Source organism: Notothenia rossii, assembly GCF_949606895.1.
Source record: "Notothenia rossii genome assembly, chromosome: 7".
In the NCBI taxonomy this organism is placed as follows: domain Eukaryota; kingdom Metazoa; phylum Chordata; class Actinopteri; order Perciformes; family Nototheniidae; genus Notothenia; species Notothenia rossii.
In genome coordinates this window covers 38,775,001-38,790,167 of record NC_136905.1, presented here as the reverse complement: position 1 = coordinate 38,790,167, position 15,167 = coordinate 38,775,001, and the positions used below count along the sequence as shown (strand labels likewise).

The following is a 15,167-nucleotide window of genomic DNA, read 5'->3' as shown; positions in this document are numbered from 1 at the left end:
CAACAACAATGGCCGATTGTGCTCCAGCTTCCTCTGTACCTCTTTGGAAGACCAGATTCCCAGTAGGTGGCTGGTCTCTTCAGTGGACCACTCCTGCTTGTTAAGTTTCTCCATCGTTGTGTACGAACTGAATAAAACACCGGCTTTTTGTTGTTGTTCAGGAGTTGATCCCGCCCCTGCCCCTGCCCCCGCCTCGACGTAAGCGTGACATATGCGGTTCTTTTGCTCTGGCCGGACAATTTTTTGGTGCTTGAAACGAACCAGATTCCGGAGCTAAGAGGCTGCTCCGCTGCGGTGTGAAGAGGAAAACCCGGTGCTTTTCAAGCTCCAGCTCCGAACCGGCCTTGAAACACCGTTGGTGTGAATGAGGTGCAGGCTTTTGCCCCGGTGTTAGATGCCCAGCGATGTGACAAAGTAGTGTTTTTTGGAAAAGCTGGCAATGAGAATAGCTCCCAACTGGGGTCACAAGGTACAATAGGGGGCATTTATTGTATGAGCCCAAAGCCCAGGCTGCATTGTTTTCTATGAATAATGCTGCATTCCTTCAAGGTTAGGCCTTGACCTTAAAATGTTTTACCACTAAGCACAGCATGACAGACATAATCATATTCAAATCTCATAGGTAACACGACTTATTTAAAACTGACAACTACAAAAGGTCGAATTTATTGAGATTGTGTTTAGCTGTCTTGAGGGACCTAATAAACTGGAAAGCTGTCATGCTCCCTATAAAACACCGCAACGCCTTTACTTTGAAAATTGTTAGCGGAAGCGCTGGTGAGCTCACCTCAGCTAGCTTGACAGCTAGCCTGGGCACCGCGAGTCTTCTTGGTGCCGCTGATAAAACGGTATTGTGCTGGGCTTTCCCCTCCATCCCATCCTTCCTTTGAGCAATGTGTTGTTAGGCAGGGAGGTGAGAGGAGCCCGGCTCTTCACTCCTTCAGGCTGCTCGGGAGCCATGGCGGGGCGGACACTGAGGAGGAAGCAGCGGGTCCACGGCAGCAGCTCTGAGGAGGAGGGATCCATGTTAACGTTACCTGCCGCACAGCCACCGCTGTTACTGGCGGAACACACTGCTGACGGCTGTTGAAGTTTCACACACATCTTCTGCTTTATAACAGCTGCTTCAACTCTCCACTCACTGCTGTTTAATAATGTCTCCGGGTTCATAGCGCAGAGTTTTTTCTACTTCTCTTAGCTTCCAGACAGAACCGTTCCGTGTGTCCGGTAGAGACCTCTGTCCCCCGGCGTAAATCTGACGTACTGTCCCGCAGTGGCTCATAGAGCGCCTCTTTAATATATCAAAGTCGGTTGGGGTTAACATGGGGGCAAAGCAGAGCAGCCCCACCTCTAACCCGGCTGCTAACGGACGGACCAGAGCCTACTCCGGTTCGGACCTGCCCTCCAACACGTCCAGCAGCAACGGTAACAGGACCACCACCGGGGGGGTGAGGTACCATGGTTACAGTGCGTCCGGAGCCTCGTCCAGCACCAGCCAGCACCATGGAGCCAGGGCCCGGTCTGCGGGGGGGTCCGGAGGCCCCGGGACCCGACCTCAGTCCGGGATAAACATTCCCAACAGCAGCGGAGCCTACAGCTCCCAGGAGTCCGGGGGGAGCAGCCCGGAGGAGGCGGACCGGCAGCGGGCTGGAGGGCAGGAGGCTCCCCGGCTGTTGATAGGATCTCTACCAGCACACCTCTCGCCTCATCTGTTCGGAGGTAAGAGGCAGACCCAGCGGGTCACTGAACTGCAGGGACTCTGACACAGAGGTGGAGAAGTACCAGAGTGTATGAATACTCTGTTACAAGTCAAAGTTAAAATTCAAAAGTATAAGCATCAAAATATTCCTTATGTAGCAAAAGTAAAAGTAGTCAGTGTGCAAATTGGTCCATTTCAGAATAATATGATATGTTTTATAATGATTGATCGTTAAAGTGTTCTCAAAGCTGGTAAAGGTGCAGCTAGTTTTAATGACTTTGTATACTGCAGTGCAGGCCAGGGTAGCTTGTGAATTTGTGAAGGAATGGTGAAAATTGTGTTGGAGGTGGGGCTCTTTTTCCGGCTGGGTATTTTCAAATTCTAGCGCACTCGAGCTGGTTTCTCCAAAATTACCTAGCCCACCTTTAATACAAATCTGTAAAGTAACTAAAGGGTATTAGATAAATGTAGTGGAAATAAGTACAAGTATCTCAAAATTGTTCTTAAGTACATGTACTTAGTTACTTTACACCACTGCTCTTACACTAATGTGTATCGTATCGTCGTAATGGTTTCTGCCGGGACATATTTTAGGATGGAGCCAGCCATTGTCAACACTATGTTATGGCAGTTTCTGAGGTCATGGCCCCAAGTCCACCCCCCAGCTCACATTAGAAATGTTTTTATCAGATAAACAATTAAAACGTTGATAATGCATAAAGTGTTTCACTTATTCGTATTTGTGTATTTATTCATATAGTAAATAGTGCAATTACTTTAATTCTTTGTACATTTTATTTTCCGTCTTTTATAATGTCTCTGCACTGGTCAAAATAGTCAAACTAAAATAGGTTTGTCAAAATCATTTGATAGATCTGTGTATTAGTTTTATTAAGTTGAAAAACTCCCCCAGGTCACTAAAACTGGAAAAAATGGAGGAAAGTTACAGTTTTACTCTGTACCACTGTACTACTACTCAGTCTGACCCCCCCCCCCCCCCATAACACCTTTACACCAAGTAGCCTCTCATTGGGTGGTTCAGGGCTCATTGTCATACAGAAAGAAAGGCAGTACATCCAGGTACGAAAAGTCAACACTTAAGTAGGCTATTACATTTTTATTGTAGTCCTTTAAAAAAAACATTGAATGTGGCCTCTAAAACAAAACAAGCAACTTAAAGGTCACCTATTATGCATAATCCACTTTTTCCTGTTTTTAATAATAATAGTAACAGTAATAATAATAATACATTACATTTATAAAGCACTTTAGGTGCTCAAAGCGCTCACAAGCAAGTAAAACAAAAATAACAACAAAAGTAGAAAGTGCTAAGCTAGGTGGAATAAGGGCAAGGGGTTAGTTGATTAGGAGTTGAAGGTAAGAGTGAAAAGGTGAGTTTTGAGGGATTGTTTGAATGATGTGAGAGTGTTGGTGGATCTGACGTGGCTGGGGAGGGAGGTCCAGAGTGTGGGGGAGGAAGCTGCGAAGGCCCTGTCACCCCAGGTCCGGAGCTTTGGCTGATGGGCTGCAGTAGGTTAGCTTCAGCAGACCTGAGGCGACGGGTGGGTGTGTCGTTGGATGAGGTCACAGAGGTAGGGGGGGGCAAGGTTGTTGAGGGCTTTGAAAGTGAAAAGTAATATTTTAAAGTCAATGCGGTGTTTGATGGGGAGCCAGTGGAGGTCATAGAGGATAGGGGTGATCGGTGGTCGGAGCGTCGGGTGAAGGTGAGCAAGCGGGCAGCTGAGTTTTGGACATATTGAAGTTTTTTTAGTGTGAATGCAGGTGATCCAAAAAGTATGCTGTTGCAGTAATCCAGTCGGGATGTTCTAAAGGCATTATTGGGGAATCTTATGTGTTGTGATGTTTGTGTTGGAGCCGCTTCATCCAAAACAGCACTCCGGTTAGAGAGTTGACACGGAGACCGGAAGTACAGTCGTTGGACTTTATATTAGCTTGTTTCTGATCATCAACACAGAATACATAATGTTTGATGTGGAATCACATACAGGATGTCGAATGGGTTTGATGAGGATGATGATAATGAGAATGAATGTAGAGTAGAGATGAATGAATGTAGAGTAGAGATGAATTAATGTAGAGTAGAGATGAATGAATGAATGGTTTCTGCAAAATACACAGAAATAGAAATAAGGTTCACATTACAATAACTAACCAGACTCTGGTTATTAATAATTAGCAACAGCGATACTAATTGATGCTAGAACACATTAGACACGTTGCAAACACACACATGGCTAATCAAGGCTAAGTTAGCATCTCATCCACACACTGGCCGTTTCTCAATCTCGAGGATACTGGCTTCCAAGCCAATATGTCAAGGATACTACGTCATCGAGTGCGGCCGAAGGACTGTTCCAATCTCCAGCATACTTGGAATTCCAACGAGGCCGCGTCCTTGGTTTGGGGGAAATTTCGAGGCTGCACATGGGTAGACTTTGCGTCCTTAAAATCCCCACAATGCTTTGCGCACGGACCAATTTCAAAAACCCTTGCGGAGAATGGCTGAACCGACGCAGCACACATTTAAATGTAAGTATGTAGTGGCGTAGAACATGTGTTGGTAAATATGTTACTTTGTTACATTTGTTTGTTATCACCAAAAATGTGTTTCGTGAAAGTAAAGCAAGTTCATAATTAGATAGACATTGTGAGGTATTTATTTTCGGTACAGTTTATGTTGAAATCGTTAGAGAGAGTGGCACACTTGTTAGTCTGTTCCATTCTTCTTAGTTTTCCGAAGGCGTGGCTTGGAAGCATACTGGCTTCGTTTCTGAAGGAAGTGACTTGGAAGTACGCGACAACCAAGCCAGCATCCTCGCGATTGAGTAACGGCCACTATCACTGAATAGCTTAACTTAGCTAACTAGCTAGCATTAGCTCCATTTCTGAACAACATAGCAGCTAAAAACGGGACATCAATAGACTCATTACACACTGACTCAGCATACAATGTTATAACATTACCAACACTAAAGATCTGCATATATGCTCACATTCTTCACGAACGCATTCTCTCTTTGACGATGGTAATTATGCATGTGACGATGCAACCCCAATAATGTCCTGTCGTGAACGCACGTGTGTAAACCAAGCCCCCATGAAGTGCGTGACTCAGATGAAAATATTCGTGGTGGCCAAATGGCGGTACTACACTTCCGTTTGGTTGCCAGGCCCGGAAACACCTTTTCCCATTGACTTACATGGGGAAAGAGTGGTCTGTAAATCGTTGGATAATTTTTTAAAAACTAAATAAACTACCCAGTATGAACACTTGGATAGCCCTTATTAAAAACATTCGTTCCTCAAGTTGTAAAAATGTGCTAATAACGTTATTCTGAGAGTTATTTCCCTCTGCATTATGAACTCGCATCTAACCCACGGGACCGCGCCGCCCGGCACGTTCATGTGACGTGTTCAGCACTACATGCGTTTATCTTTACCCATGGATGCACAATAAGAACGGACCATATCGCCTTACTGCCATCCCACGGAGCTGTAATAATGGATATATTGCACATGTTTGCTGTAATTCATCATTTTTAAAATATTATAATACATGGGCTGTATGATGTAAATCTTGTATTAAATAAAGTTAATATTACCGACGTAGATTAACGTCCCTGTAGCTTCTTATTACACTTGCAATATACCATTAAAGGTAGAGCTGTCCCTATCCGATCACTTGATCGGGGATCGGAGCCGATCACTTGATTTTCAAAAGATCGGAATCGGGAGAAAAAAATCGGGGATCAGGAATCTTTTTTTTTTTTAATAAAATATATTTATTATTTTATTTAATGTTACAAAACAAAAATGACCATGTTCACGTCTCAAAGTCATCCTGAGGCCTTAGTTTTGGTTTAAAATTACACAACATCATGTATGTGTTGCTTCTTTTGGGCTTGTTTTCATAGACCTGGTTGCTTATTTCTCTCAAATCTGGCAACAGAGTGGGCAGTGGGCAGTGTCTAATAGTAGCAGTAAGCTAACGAGAGGCTACGTTCAGCTGGTGACTCGGGAATCGGGACAGAGAAAATATCAGGAGTTTGGAAGTATTATAACATTGTACAGCCAGATGCAATGTTTGCAAGGCGGAGACTTTTAAAAGGAAAGAGAAACCGCCCCAGAACAGTGAAAAGGCCAAAAAAAGAACAGCCAAGATAGCTGAATTCATCGCGTTGGATGACCAGCCGCTATCTGTTACCTTTTTTTTCTCTTAATGCATTGCATAAAGATCGGATAGGGAAAAATCGGTATCGGCAGATTATCAAAATCAAATGATCGGAATCGGATCGCAAAAAAAGAAAAAAAAAACTCTTGAATTTTAACAATATGTGTATTTATTGACTACTACCCACACATAAACATATGGAAATGGGTTACTATTTAAAAAAATAAATGTATTTATAAATGTATTTAGAATCCTATCGATGTGATTTTAAGTCAGGGTCGACCTCAAATCCTCTAGGGGGGTCCGGGGGCATGCTCCCCCGGTAAGATTTTTTTTTTAATTTTGGAGTTAACTGCATCAATCTGGTGCATTTTGAGGGGAAAATAAAGAGACTAGATCTATGGAAACACCTATATTAAACAGAACTGTATACGATTTCAATAATCATAAAATCATGGCCATAACCAATAACATACCATTTCCAATGTGAAAAAAACACTGAAACTTGTTTATTACACTGAACAAAAATATAAATGCAACACTTTTTTTTTTGCTCCCATTTTTCATGAGGTGAACTCAAAGATCTAAAACATTTTCTATATACACAAAATAACCATTTCTCTCAAATGTTGTTCACAAATCTGAAAAAAATCTGTGATAGTGAGCACTTCTCCTTTGCCGAGATGATCCATCCCACCTCGCAGGTGTGGCATATCAAGATGCTGATTAGACAGCATGATTATTGCACAGGTGTGCCTTAGGCTGGCCACAATAAAAGGCCACTCTGAAACGTGCAGTTTTTCTTTATTGGGGGGGTCTGGGGGGGTCCGAAAACCCTAGGGTTAAACCCTAACCCTAACCCTAACATGTCAGCCATTGAGCATGTTTGGGATGCTCTGGATCGGCGTATACGACAGCGTGTTCAAGTTCCTGCCAATATCCAGCAACTTCGCACAGCCTCAGGGTCTGGAGGGGTCCGAAAACCAGTCAGTATCTGGTGTGACCACCATTTGCCTCACGCAGTGCAACACATCTCCTTCGCATAGAGTTGATCAGGTTGTTGATTGTGGCCTGTGGAATGTTGGTCCACTCCTCTTCAATGGCTGTGCGAAGTTGCTGGATATTGGCAGGAACTGGAACACGCTGTCATACAGATGTAGCACTTCATTTCAGACTCCAGCTTACAGCTTCCTGCCTACGACCTGTCTAAGACCAGTATTGAGGAATGTTAAGCCCTCCCACTATTTTCCAAGAGGGCGTTGCCAGATTTTAAATTTCAGGTTTTAACCAGGAGATGGCGCTTCATCCACAAATACAGAAAGACAAGTTTCATGGACTTTCAGTTGTGTTTTGAAGAGCATTTGAACACATCAATATTTTAGATCAACTAAAGTATATCTAATCTTGTAATTCAATAATATATAGTCTTTATATATTAAATAATCATAATTATAATGTAAATGTTTACATTACACTTCTTTATTTGTTATGCTCATACTTTTACCTTTACAATCGTTTGCTTTAATATGCAGTATATCTTTTGTATATTTTTGTGTTTGCTTCCTCCTGCTCCCTTTCGGACACATACTGTATGATTTATTATTATTATTAATATGAAGATATTATTAAGATAAGATAAGATGTTACTTTATTGCTTGAACATTTTAGTTTAGAATGTGCTGTCCCACGGTAATTCAGAAGGCTCACAGGTCACATTCCGACCATTATTTAAAACAATATGTGCTTTCACACCGTCTACAGTTTGATTTGTATAGAGGGAGCTGTGTCAGTGTTCGAATTACCCATTAGCTTTCGGGGAGCCCTATTTTTCAGAGCACATCTTGCTATATGTCACACGTACGCTCTGTTGACTGGCGCAGCAGCGCGGATGCGATCAATTGCTATAAAAACACTCTTCTACTAATACAGACGGTGTCACTATGCCGGCGGATGTGGCCGTTGTTGAAGCCTCTTCAGGCTCCGCATCGGCAGGCCCGCTCCCTCGGTGTTGAGCTGTCAAGCTCGACCTTAACGCCGCTTACAGCCGGCCAACTAAAAGTTGTTTTCCGTTCACGTTGTCATTTTTAGACTCCTTCGCTTCTTTGCTTGTGAATCCAAAAGCTGTGACGCTTGGCTGTTTTCGTTTTGCCATATTTTTTATTATAAAAACACACACACACACACACACTTCTCCGCCTCATTCTGTTTTCATTTACTCGTTCGTTATCTGACCAGCTTCAATCTTGTAGGCTACTCACTTCGTTTCTTGTAGCCCTCGAAAGGGTTTTGGATGTTGATGCCTTGGTGAACGTGAGTTGTTTTGCTTTCTTGTCCGCAGCAGCAGAAAACATTTTCGAATGTTTGAATGAATCAAAGTGGGTCGTCACCGTCGATTTTCTCTTATGCTCCAACACACAGTTGCACGGGGTGCAGAATAGTTTCCCCCCACTTTTTGCCCGGTTTTTAGTAGAAATGTTCGTCGGTAAATGAGATGGATTAGATTTTTTCCTCTTGGTGTTTTCTCTATCGTGTGAGCTCCACACGTTCACTCTATACAGTGTTGTTTACATTCTGTGATGCGTATAGTCTAAGTATAGTCTATGTGTGGGAAACCCTGTATGTATATAGCCTGTGTTGTATATTTATACACACAAATGAACATGCATGTGTGTGTCAAATAACAAGTTGTATTGTAGTGTTTATTTTGGTGATGTTTTATACTTATCCACATTTTGATTTCAGAGCACAGGAGAATGCTGGGCACAACATAAAGCTCAACAGTGAAGCTGGCAACGCTGAACAAAACCATCACTAGATCCTGTTACATCAGCGTAATATAAAAGTACATAACGATTGAGGTGCACATTTGCATAATTACGAATGGCTCGGACATTACACTAGCTAGCCGCTAGCTGCTAGCTGCTAACTGCCGCGGGCGCCTCGTTATTCGTTAACATCAAATCCATCATAACAATCCAGAACGTGCGGTGCTGTTACGTGTACACAAATTGACGTGCTTGATGTGAACGAGCCTTTTGGGGGGCCTGGTTAAAGTTGCGCATGCTCTATGAACGCACATACGGGTACTTCTCAGACATGCTGGGTAATCTGTGACGTTTCACTCTCTCAAAAGTTGGGCCATTTTGTCATCCATGCGCCATTGAGCAACTCTCATTGGAATGAATGAGGCCCCGCTTTCCACGCTGTATCCAGTTCTTATTATACATCCATGGTGTAAACAGCTCGAGGACCCGTAGCTGCGCTACTTTAGCTGTGTCTGACTAAAACACGAACAATATGACGCAGATCAAGGAAAACAAGGGGAATTTACAACAGGCATGGATCAGAGTTTCAGCAGCGGTCGATGAGAGGGAGGTTATGATGCGTACAATGTTCTTTAAATGGAAGAAAGCGTTTTGTGACCTGGTTGACGTGAGGGAGGAAAGTGAGGGTGGGGTCGAGGATGATGCCAAGGTTACGGATGTGAGTGGAGGGGATGACAATGGAGCCATCGATGGTAAGAGAAAAATCTTGGGATGAGCGGGTAAGTGAGTTTGGGCTAGAGGTCGCGTTAACCGAATATATTCCGTCTATGACGGAATTCTTTTGACAATGACGGAAATATCTGAAAGCAGTCCCTCATTTTGACGGATTAGAACAAACTCAGAACAGCGCCAAAGTTTCCCCGCAGCAGGGCTCCGGTGTTATGCCCTTATGTCGTTTCCCGACCTAATTATGCCGTACAAATCATTGGAATGTCTGGGAGTTTATGCTTTACGCTGTGGCGCGCTCCCGCGAGGTGCAGTGGGCATGCACAACATGGCATAACACCGTCGCAAATATTTCACGAGCCCCCCCCCCCCCCGTTGACAGTTCACGAGCGAGCTCTTCCGATGTATTTTTGGTATTTTGAGCCAAACACTTCAGAGACACGTTTTGTATATATCCGAGACCTATAATATATTGATGAAAAACAGGATGATTGGAGACCTTTTAAGACACCACACATGGCTCTGATAGCCAAAGTCAGACGTCTTTTTCTCAGTTTCAAAATAAATATTACAACTTCTCTTTTGCATAACTGATTTGCAGTGGCGCCTCCAGAAAGCTTTCATAGGGGTGGCCAAATTGGGCCACTGAAAATCTTGGGTTGGCCCACCAAAATCAAGAATTTAATTGTTGTAAAAGTATAGACTAGATGAAAACAATGGCAAAGAGAATCACCTACTGATATACTTTGGTTTCTTATTTTACATTTTCTGATACTATTCATCTGAAGTGAATATAATACGGATAGTTAACATTTTACTTCAAACAACATTTAAAATAACCTTGTTTTGTGTTATGTATACATGTGTTAGGTGATTTATTGTTTTGTTTTTTATATATGCTAGTTGTTCTTTCCTTTTTAAAAAGATAAATACAGCTTAATTTAAATAAGTGTCTTTATTGTAAGGCACAAAATGTTCAGCATTCTCAAGACATACAATACACAACAGCAACACAACATGTTCTTCAGTTATATTATGTCTCTAGGTTATGAATTGTTTTAGACTGAACAAAGCTGTTTGTGTCACACTGGGATCAAAGATGATTGACATTACTTTATTAAATCAAGTTTTAAAACATGACTATTTTATTTCAACAGGACCCAAAAACACAAGGGGTATAAAATGGTAAATAAATACTGTGATTGAACACAAAAACACCACCTTTTAGTGTTAGACAGAAAATAGGTGACGAGACATATTTCTATTTTTTTAGATTAGGCCACTGGTGAGAGTAATACATATAGCTTCTATTCCATTTGTTTTGAAAATGTATATTTATACTTTATAAACAAACTGGTTACCCTCTTTTTAATTAGCATACAGAACATTATGAAAACAAACTTGACTAATGGTCGGCCCCAGTGGCGGTTCTACGGGGTGGCACGGGGTGGCAGCTGCCACCTCAGAAAAATGCCTTGCCACCCCAGCTGCCACCCCAGTTGGCAGCTTTGTTTTGAAAGAAAAGTTGTGGCTCATCGGACATTTATGAGAGAAAATCTCTAATGTCCGAGTGCAAGTGAATGCAGCACAAGACACGAGCCTTGTAATCCCTCCCCCGGCCCTGGCGCGAGCGTGGAAATATGATTGGCGGCGATTTCATTTGAACGGGGGGATAGCGCAAAACGAGAAGCATTTCGGATCCAAGTAGATGGAAGGAATGAGGTATTTGCGGTCTACAATGACAGAGAAGAGCCTGTCAAGTTTGGCTGTAAGGCAAGGCAAGTTTATTTATATAGCACTTTTCTGTATGCGACAATTCAAAGTGCTTTACAAAACAAATTAAAAGACTTTTTAGGAATAAATACAATAAAAACACATATATAATGGCATTTTACAACAGGCATTACAAAGCAAAGATAATAAAATAATTAAAATAAACACCACAGGTAGGGATGGGTATCGTTAGGATTTTATCGATACCGGTACCGGTACCGGTACTGCTTATCGGTATCGGTATTTTTTGATACTCTTATCAATACTTTTCAATAATTTGGTGCTCAAAATTATAGACATGAATACAAGATGTGAAAATTAAACAGTAATTGTATTGTAATTTTCTTGCAGAAATAACTGTATAACTTATACATTAGCAGACACAAATAAATAAAATATAGGGCCGGGACTCGATTAAAAAAATTAATCTAATTAATTAGAGGTTTTGTAATTAATTAATCGAAATTAATCGCATTTTTAATCACATATAACTATTTGACCTGAGAACAGTGAGAAGATGTCAATAAAGTGTGCCGTCACACCGAGGTAATTTGAATTGCTTACCGAGGTCCAATGATCCCCAGTCAGGGCAACACATCCGGCTTTCTCCAATAAATTCTCTTTATCTTCCTTTTCATTGTCACAAAGCTGCTGGATTCTTTTTGTCACTGTCTTTCTGCATGGCAGCTCATATGTTGTGTCAGACGATGCAATCTGTAGTACCTTTTGCAGCCCCTTATCTTCTACCACTCCAAGTGGTCTACAGTCGAGTGCAATCCAGTCAGCTGGTTATTTTTTCAGACGTGGACTTAGTTATCCTGGCCCTGAAACCAGTCAACTGGTTGAGTGTGGGTTGGGTGTGGGTCATACTTGTCAACCCTCCCGATTTCGCGGGAGACTCCCGATTTCATTGCCCTCTCCCGGTTTCCTCCTGGGGTCATATTTCTCCCGCATTTCTCCCGATTTCTGACAAAATCAGATTTACACACGACTGTTTCCACTCGGACTTTAATACAGCTACACCATTGTTTGGTTTCCATGGTAACACGTCTCTTTAGTAGCGCGCGCAACTCAAAGTCTGAGTGGGTGAGGCAGATATTCACAGAAAACAGAAAAAGAATCGACAACTACTCAAATTTCTGCTCACTCCTTTCCTGTAAAATGCAGGTCCAGCCCACACATACAGGACTGTCTCAGAAAATTAGAATATTGTGATAAAGTTCTTTATTTTCTGTAATGCAATTAAAAAAACAAAACTGTCATACATTCTGGATTCATTACAAATCAACTGAAATATTGCAAGCCTTTTATTATGTTAATATTGCTGATTATGGCATACAGCTTAAGAAAACTCAAAAATCCTATCTCAAAAAATTAGAATAGTTCCTCAGACCAAGTAAAAAAAAAAGATTTATAACAGCAAAACACAATCAAACATTTGAAAATGTCCATTAATGCACTCAGTACTTGGTTGGGAATCCTTTTGCACGGATTACTGCATCAATGCGGCGTAGCATGGAGGCAATCAGCCTGTGGCATTGCTGAGGTGTTATGGATGCCCAGGATGCTTCAATAGCGGCCTTTAGCTCATTAGCATTGTTGGGTCTGGTGTCTTTCAGCTTCTTCTTCACAATACCCCACATATTCTCTGTGGGGTTCAGGTCAGGGGAATTTGCAGGCCAATCGAGGACAGTAATGCCATGGTCAGTACACCAGTTACTGGTGGTTTTGGCACTGTGGGCAGGTGCCAGATCATGCTGGAAAATGAATTCCTCATCTCCATAGAGCTTTTCAGCAGACGGAAGCATGTAGTGCTCTAAAATCTCTTGGTACACAGCTGCATTTACTCTGGGCTTGATGAAACACAGTGGACCAACACCAGCAGCTGACATGGCTCCCCAAACCATCGCTGACTGTGGGAACTTCACACTGGATTTCAAGCAACTTGGATTTTGCTCCTCTCCAGCCTTTCTCCAGACTCTGGCGCCTTGACTTCCAAATGAAATACAAAACTTGCTTTCGTCTGAAAAGAGGACTTTGGACCACTGTGCAACTGTCCAGTGCTTCTTTTCCTTAGCCCAAGTCAGACGCCTCTTCCGTTGTCTTGAGTTCAGAAGTGGCTTGACCATGGGAATACGGCTATTGTAGCCCATTTCCCGGACACGTCTGTGAACAGTGACTTTTGATACCTGGACTCCAGCTTCAGTCCACTGTCTTTGAAGCTCCCCCAAATTCTGGAAGCGACTCTTCTTCACAATGCTGTTAAGGCTGCGGTCATCTCTCTTGGTTGTGCAGCGTTTCCTGCCACATTTCCCCCTTCCAACAGACTTTTTGTGGATGTGCTTTGAAACTGCACTCTGTGAACAGCTTGCTCTTTGAGAAATTTCTTTTTGTGTCTTACCCTCCTGATGGAGGGTGTCAATGACGGTCCTCTGGACAGCAGTCAGATCAGCAGTCTTCCCCATACTTGTGATTTAGTTTACTGAACCAAGCTGAGTGTTTTTCAAGGCTCAGGAAACCCTTGCAGGTGTTTCGAGTTAATTAGACGATTCAAGTGATTCGTTGAACACCCTACTAGTATACTTTTTCATGATATTCTAATATTTAGAGATAGGATATTTGAGTTTTCTTAAGCTGTATGCCATAATCAGCAATATTAAAATAATAAAAGGCTTGCAATATTTCAGTTGATTTGTAATGAATCCAGAATGTATGACATTTTTGTTTTTTTAATTGCATTACAGAAAATAAAGAACTTTATCACAATATTCTAATTTTCTGAGACAGTCCTGTATGCTCCATCAAGGACGGTGCTACAGGCCGCAAGGCAGTGCACTTACAACTACAATAAGCATGTTAATGTTAATCTAACAGCTCCGGCGATCCACTAGCACCCCCCCCCCCCCCCCAATTTAGCATTTTGAAATGCTCCCGATTTCTGAGGGCAAGTATGGTGTGGGTCCTTGTACTCGGAGTCGGGCTAGCTTCCATGCTAGCTTCCACGCTAGCTTCCACGCTAGCTGCTATATGTTTTGCATTGAGGTGATACTTGACGCTTGATGTGCTGCGGTGATATGCGAATTCGTTTTTGCATAATTTGCATACAACCGTGCTCTTATCGACGCTTCCATTCGTGCGTTTTTTAAAACAACATTTCCCACCCACGGGGCCAACCAAAGCGGTCTCATCAGCTTCTTCGTTCACGTTTGACTATTGTTCACTGTGGTTTGTTGTTGTCTGAAGTCATGAACGTTAGTTGATGCTCCAGTATAATCGGTACGCCTGAAACTCATCCAGTGAGAAACGTTCCGCAGGGCAAAAATAAGTGCGATTAAAATGCGTTAATTTTTTTACCGCGTTAATGTTTGTGTAATTAATTAATCTTAATTAACGCGTTAAAGTCCCGGCCCTAATAAAATAACTTAAAGGGGCCTGGCTCGCCCTATCATGCTTTTTGGGGTTTTCCCTCAGACAGAGGACGAAAAGAGGCATTTAATTTTATTTATTTTTAACATTTGTAAATCCTTTACATCTTCATCCAGACATTTCAAACTGACAAACTAGCTCGACAAGAGATCCTTAAAACATTGTCCTACAGTGACATCATGCAAAACTGTGATATGAAGAAATTGGTAAAAAGGCTAAGATTGCAAAAAGATAAAGGCGAGTACGTAAATTATTCTGGATTGTACTTTTAAATCATCATAAAATAAATGATGTGCTGAACTGAAACACGTCAAAATGTGTCTGAAGGCTCTAAACATAGAGCAACGTATTTGAGCTTAAAATATGTCAATTCCTAGTAAACGACCAACAATTGTTGAACCATACATTGAAACGTTGACCTTTAACAACATTTAAATGCAGTTTTCCAATTCACAATGACATCTGTAAGTTTAACTGGTTTATAAAGCATTCAATGAAAGGCCAAATTATTATAGGTGTAGGAGCTCACATTAATACACTGTCAGTGTTAATAAACTAAAAAAAGACAAGGCGATGTGCCTGCAAG

At 42.0% G+C, this 15,167-nt stretch overlaps 1 protein-coding gene across 1 annotated transcript in view; it reads left to right on the top strand.

Moving 5' to 3' along the window:
* The first annotated feature begins 751 nt into the window (after positions 1–751).
* znrf2b (zinc and ring finger 2b) overlaps positions 752–15,167 on the top strand; it is a 100,932-nt gene continuing 86,516 nt past the window's right edge. Inside the window, exon 1 of the mRNA XM_079640255.1 lies at positions 752–1,719. Coding sequence (XP_079496381.1) covers positions 1,323–1,719 — 397 coding nt within the window. The 5' untranslated portion in view covers positions 752–1,322. The remainder of the gene's footprint in view (positions 1,720–15,167) is intronic.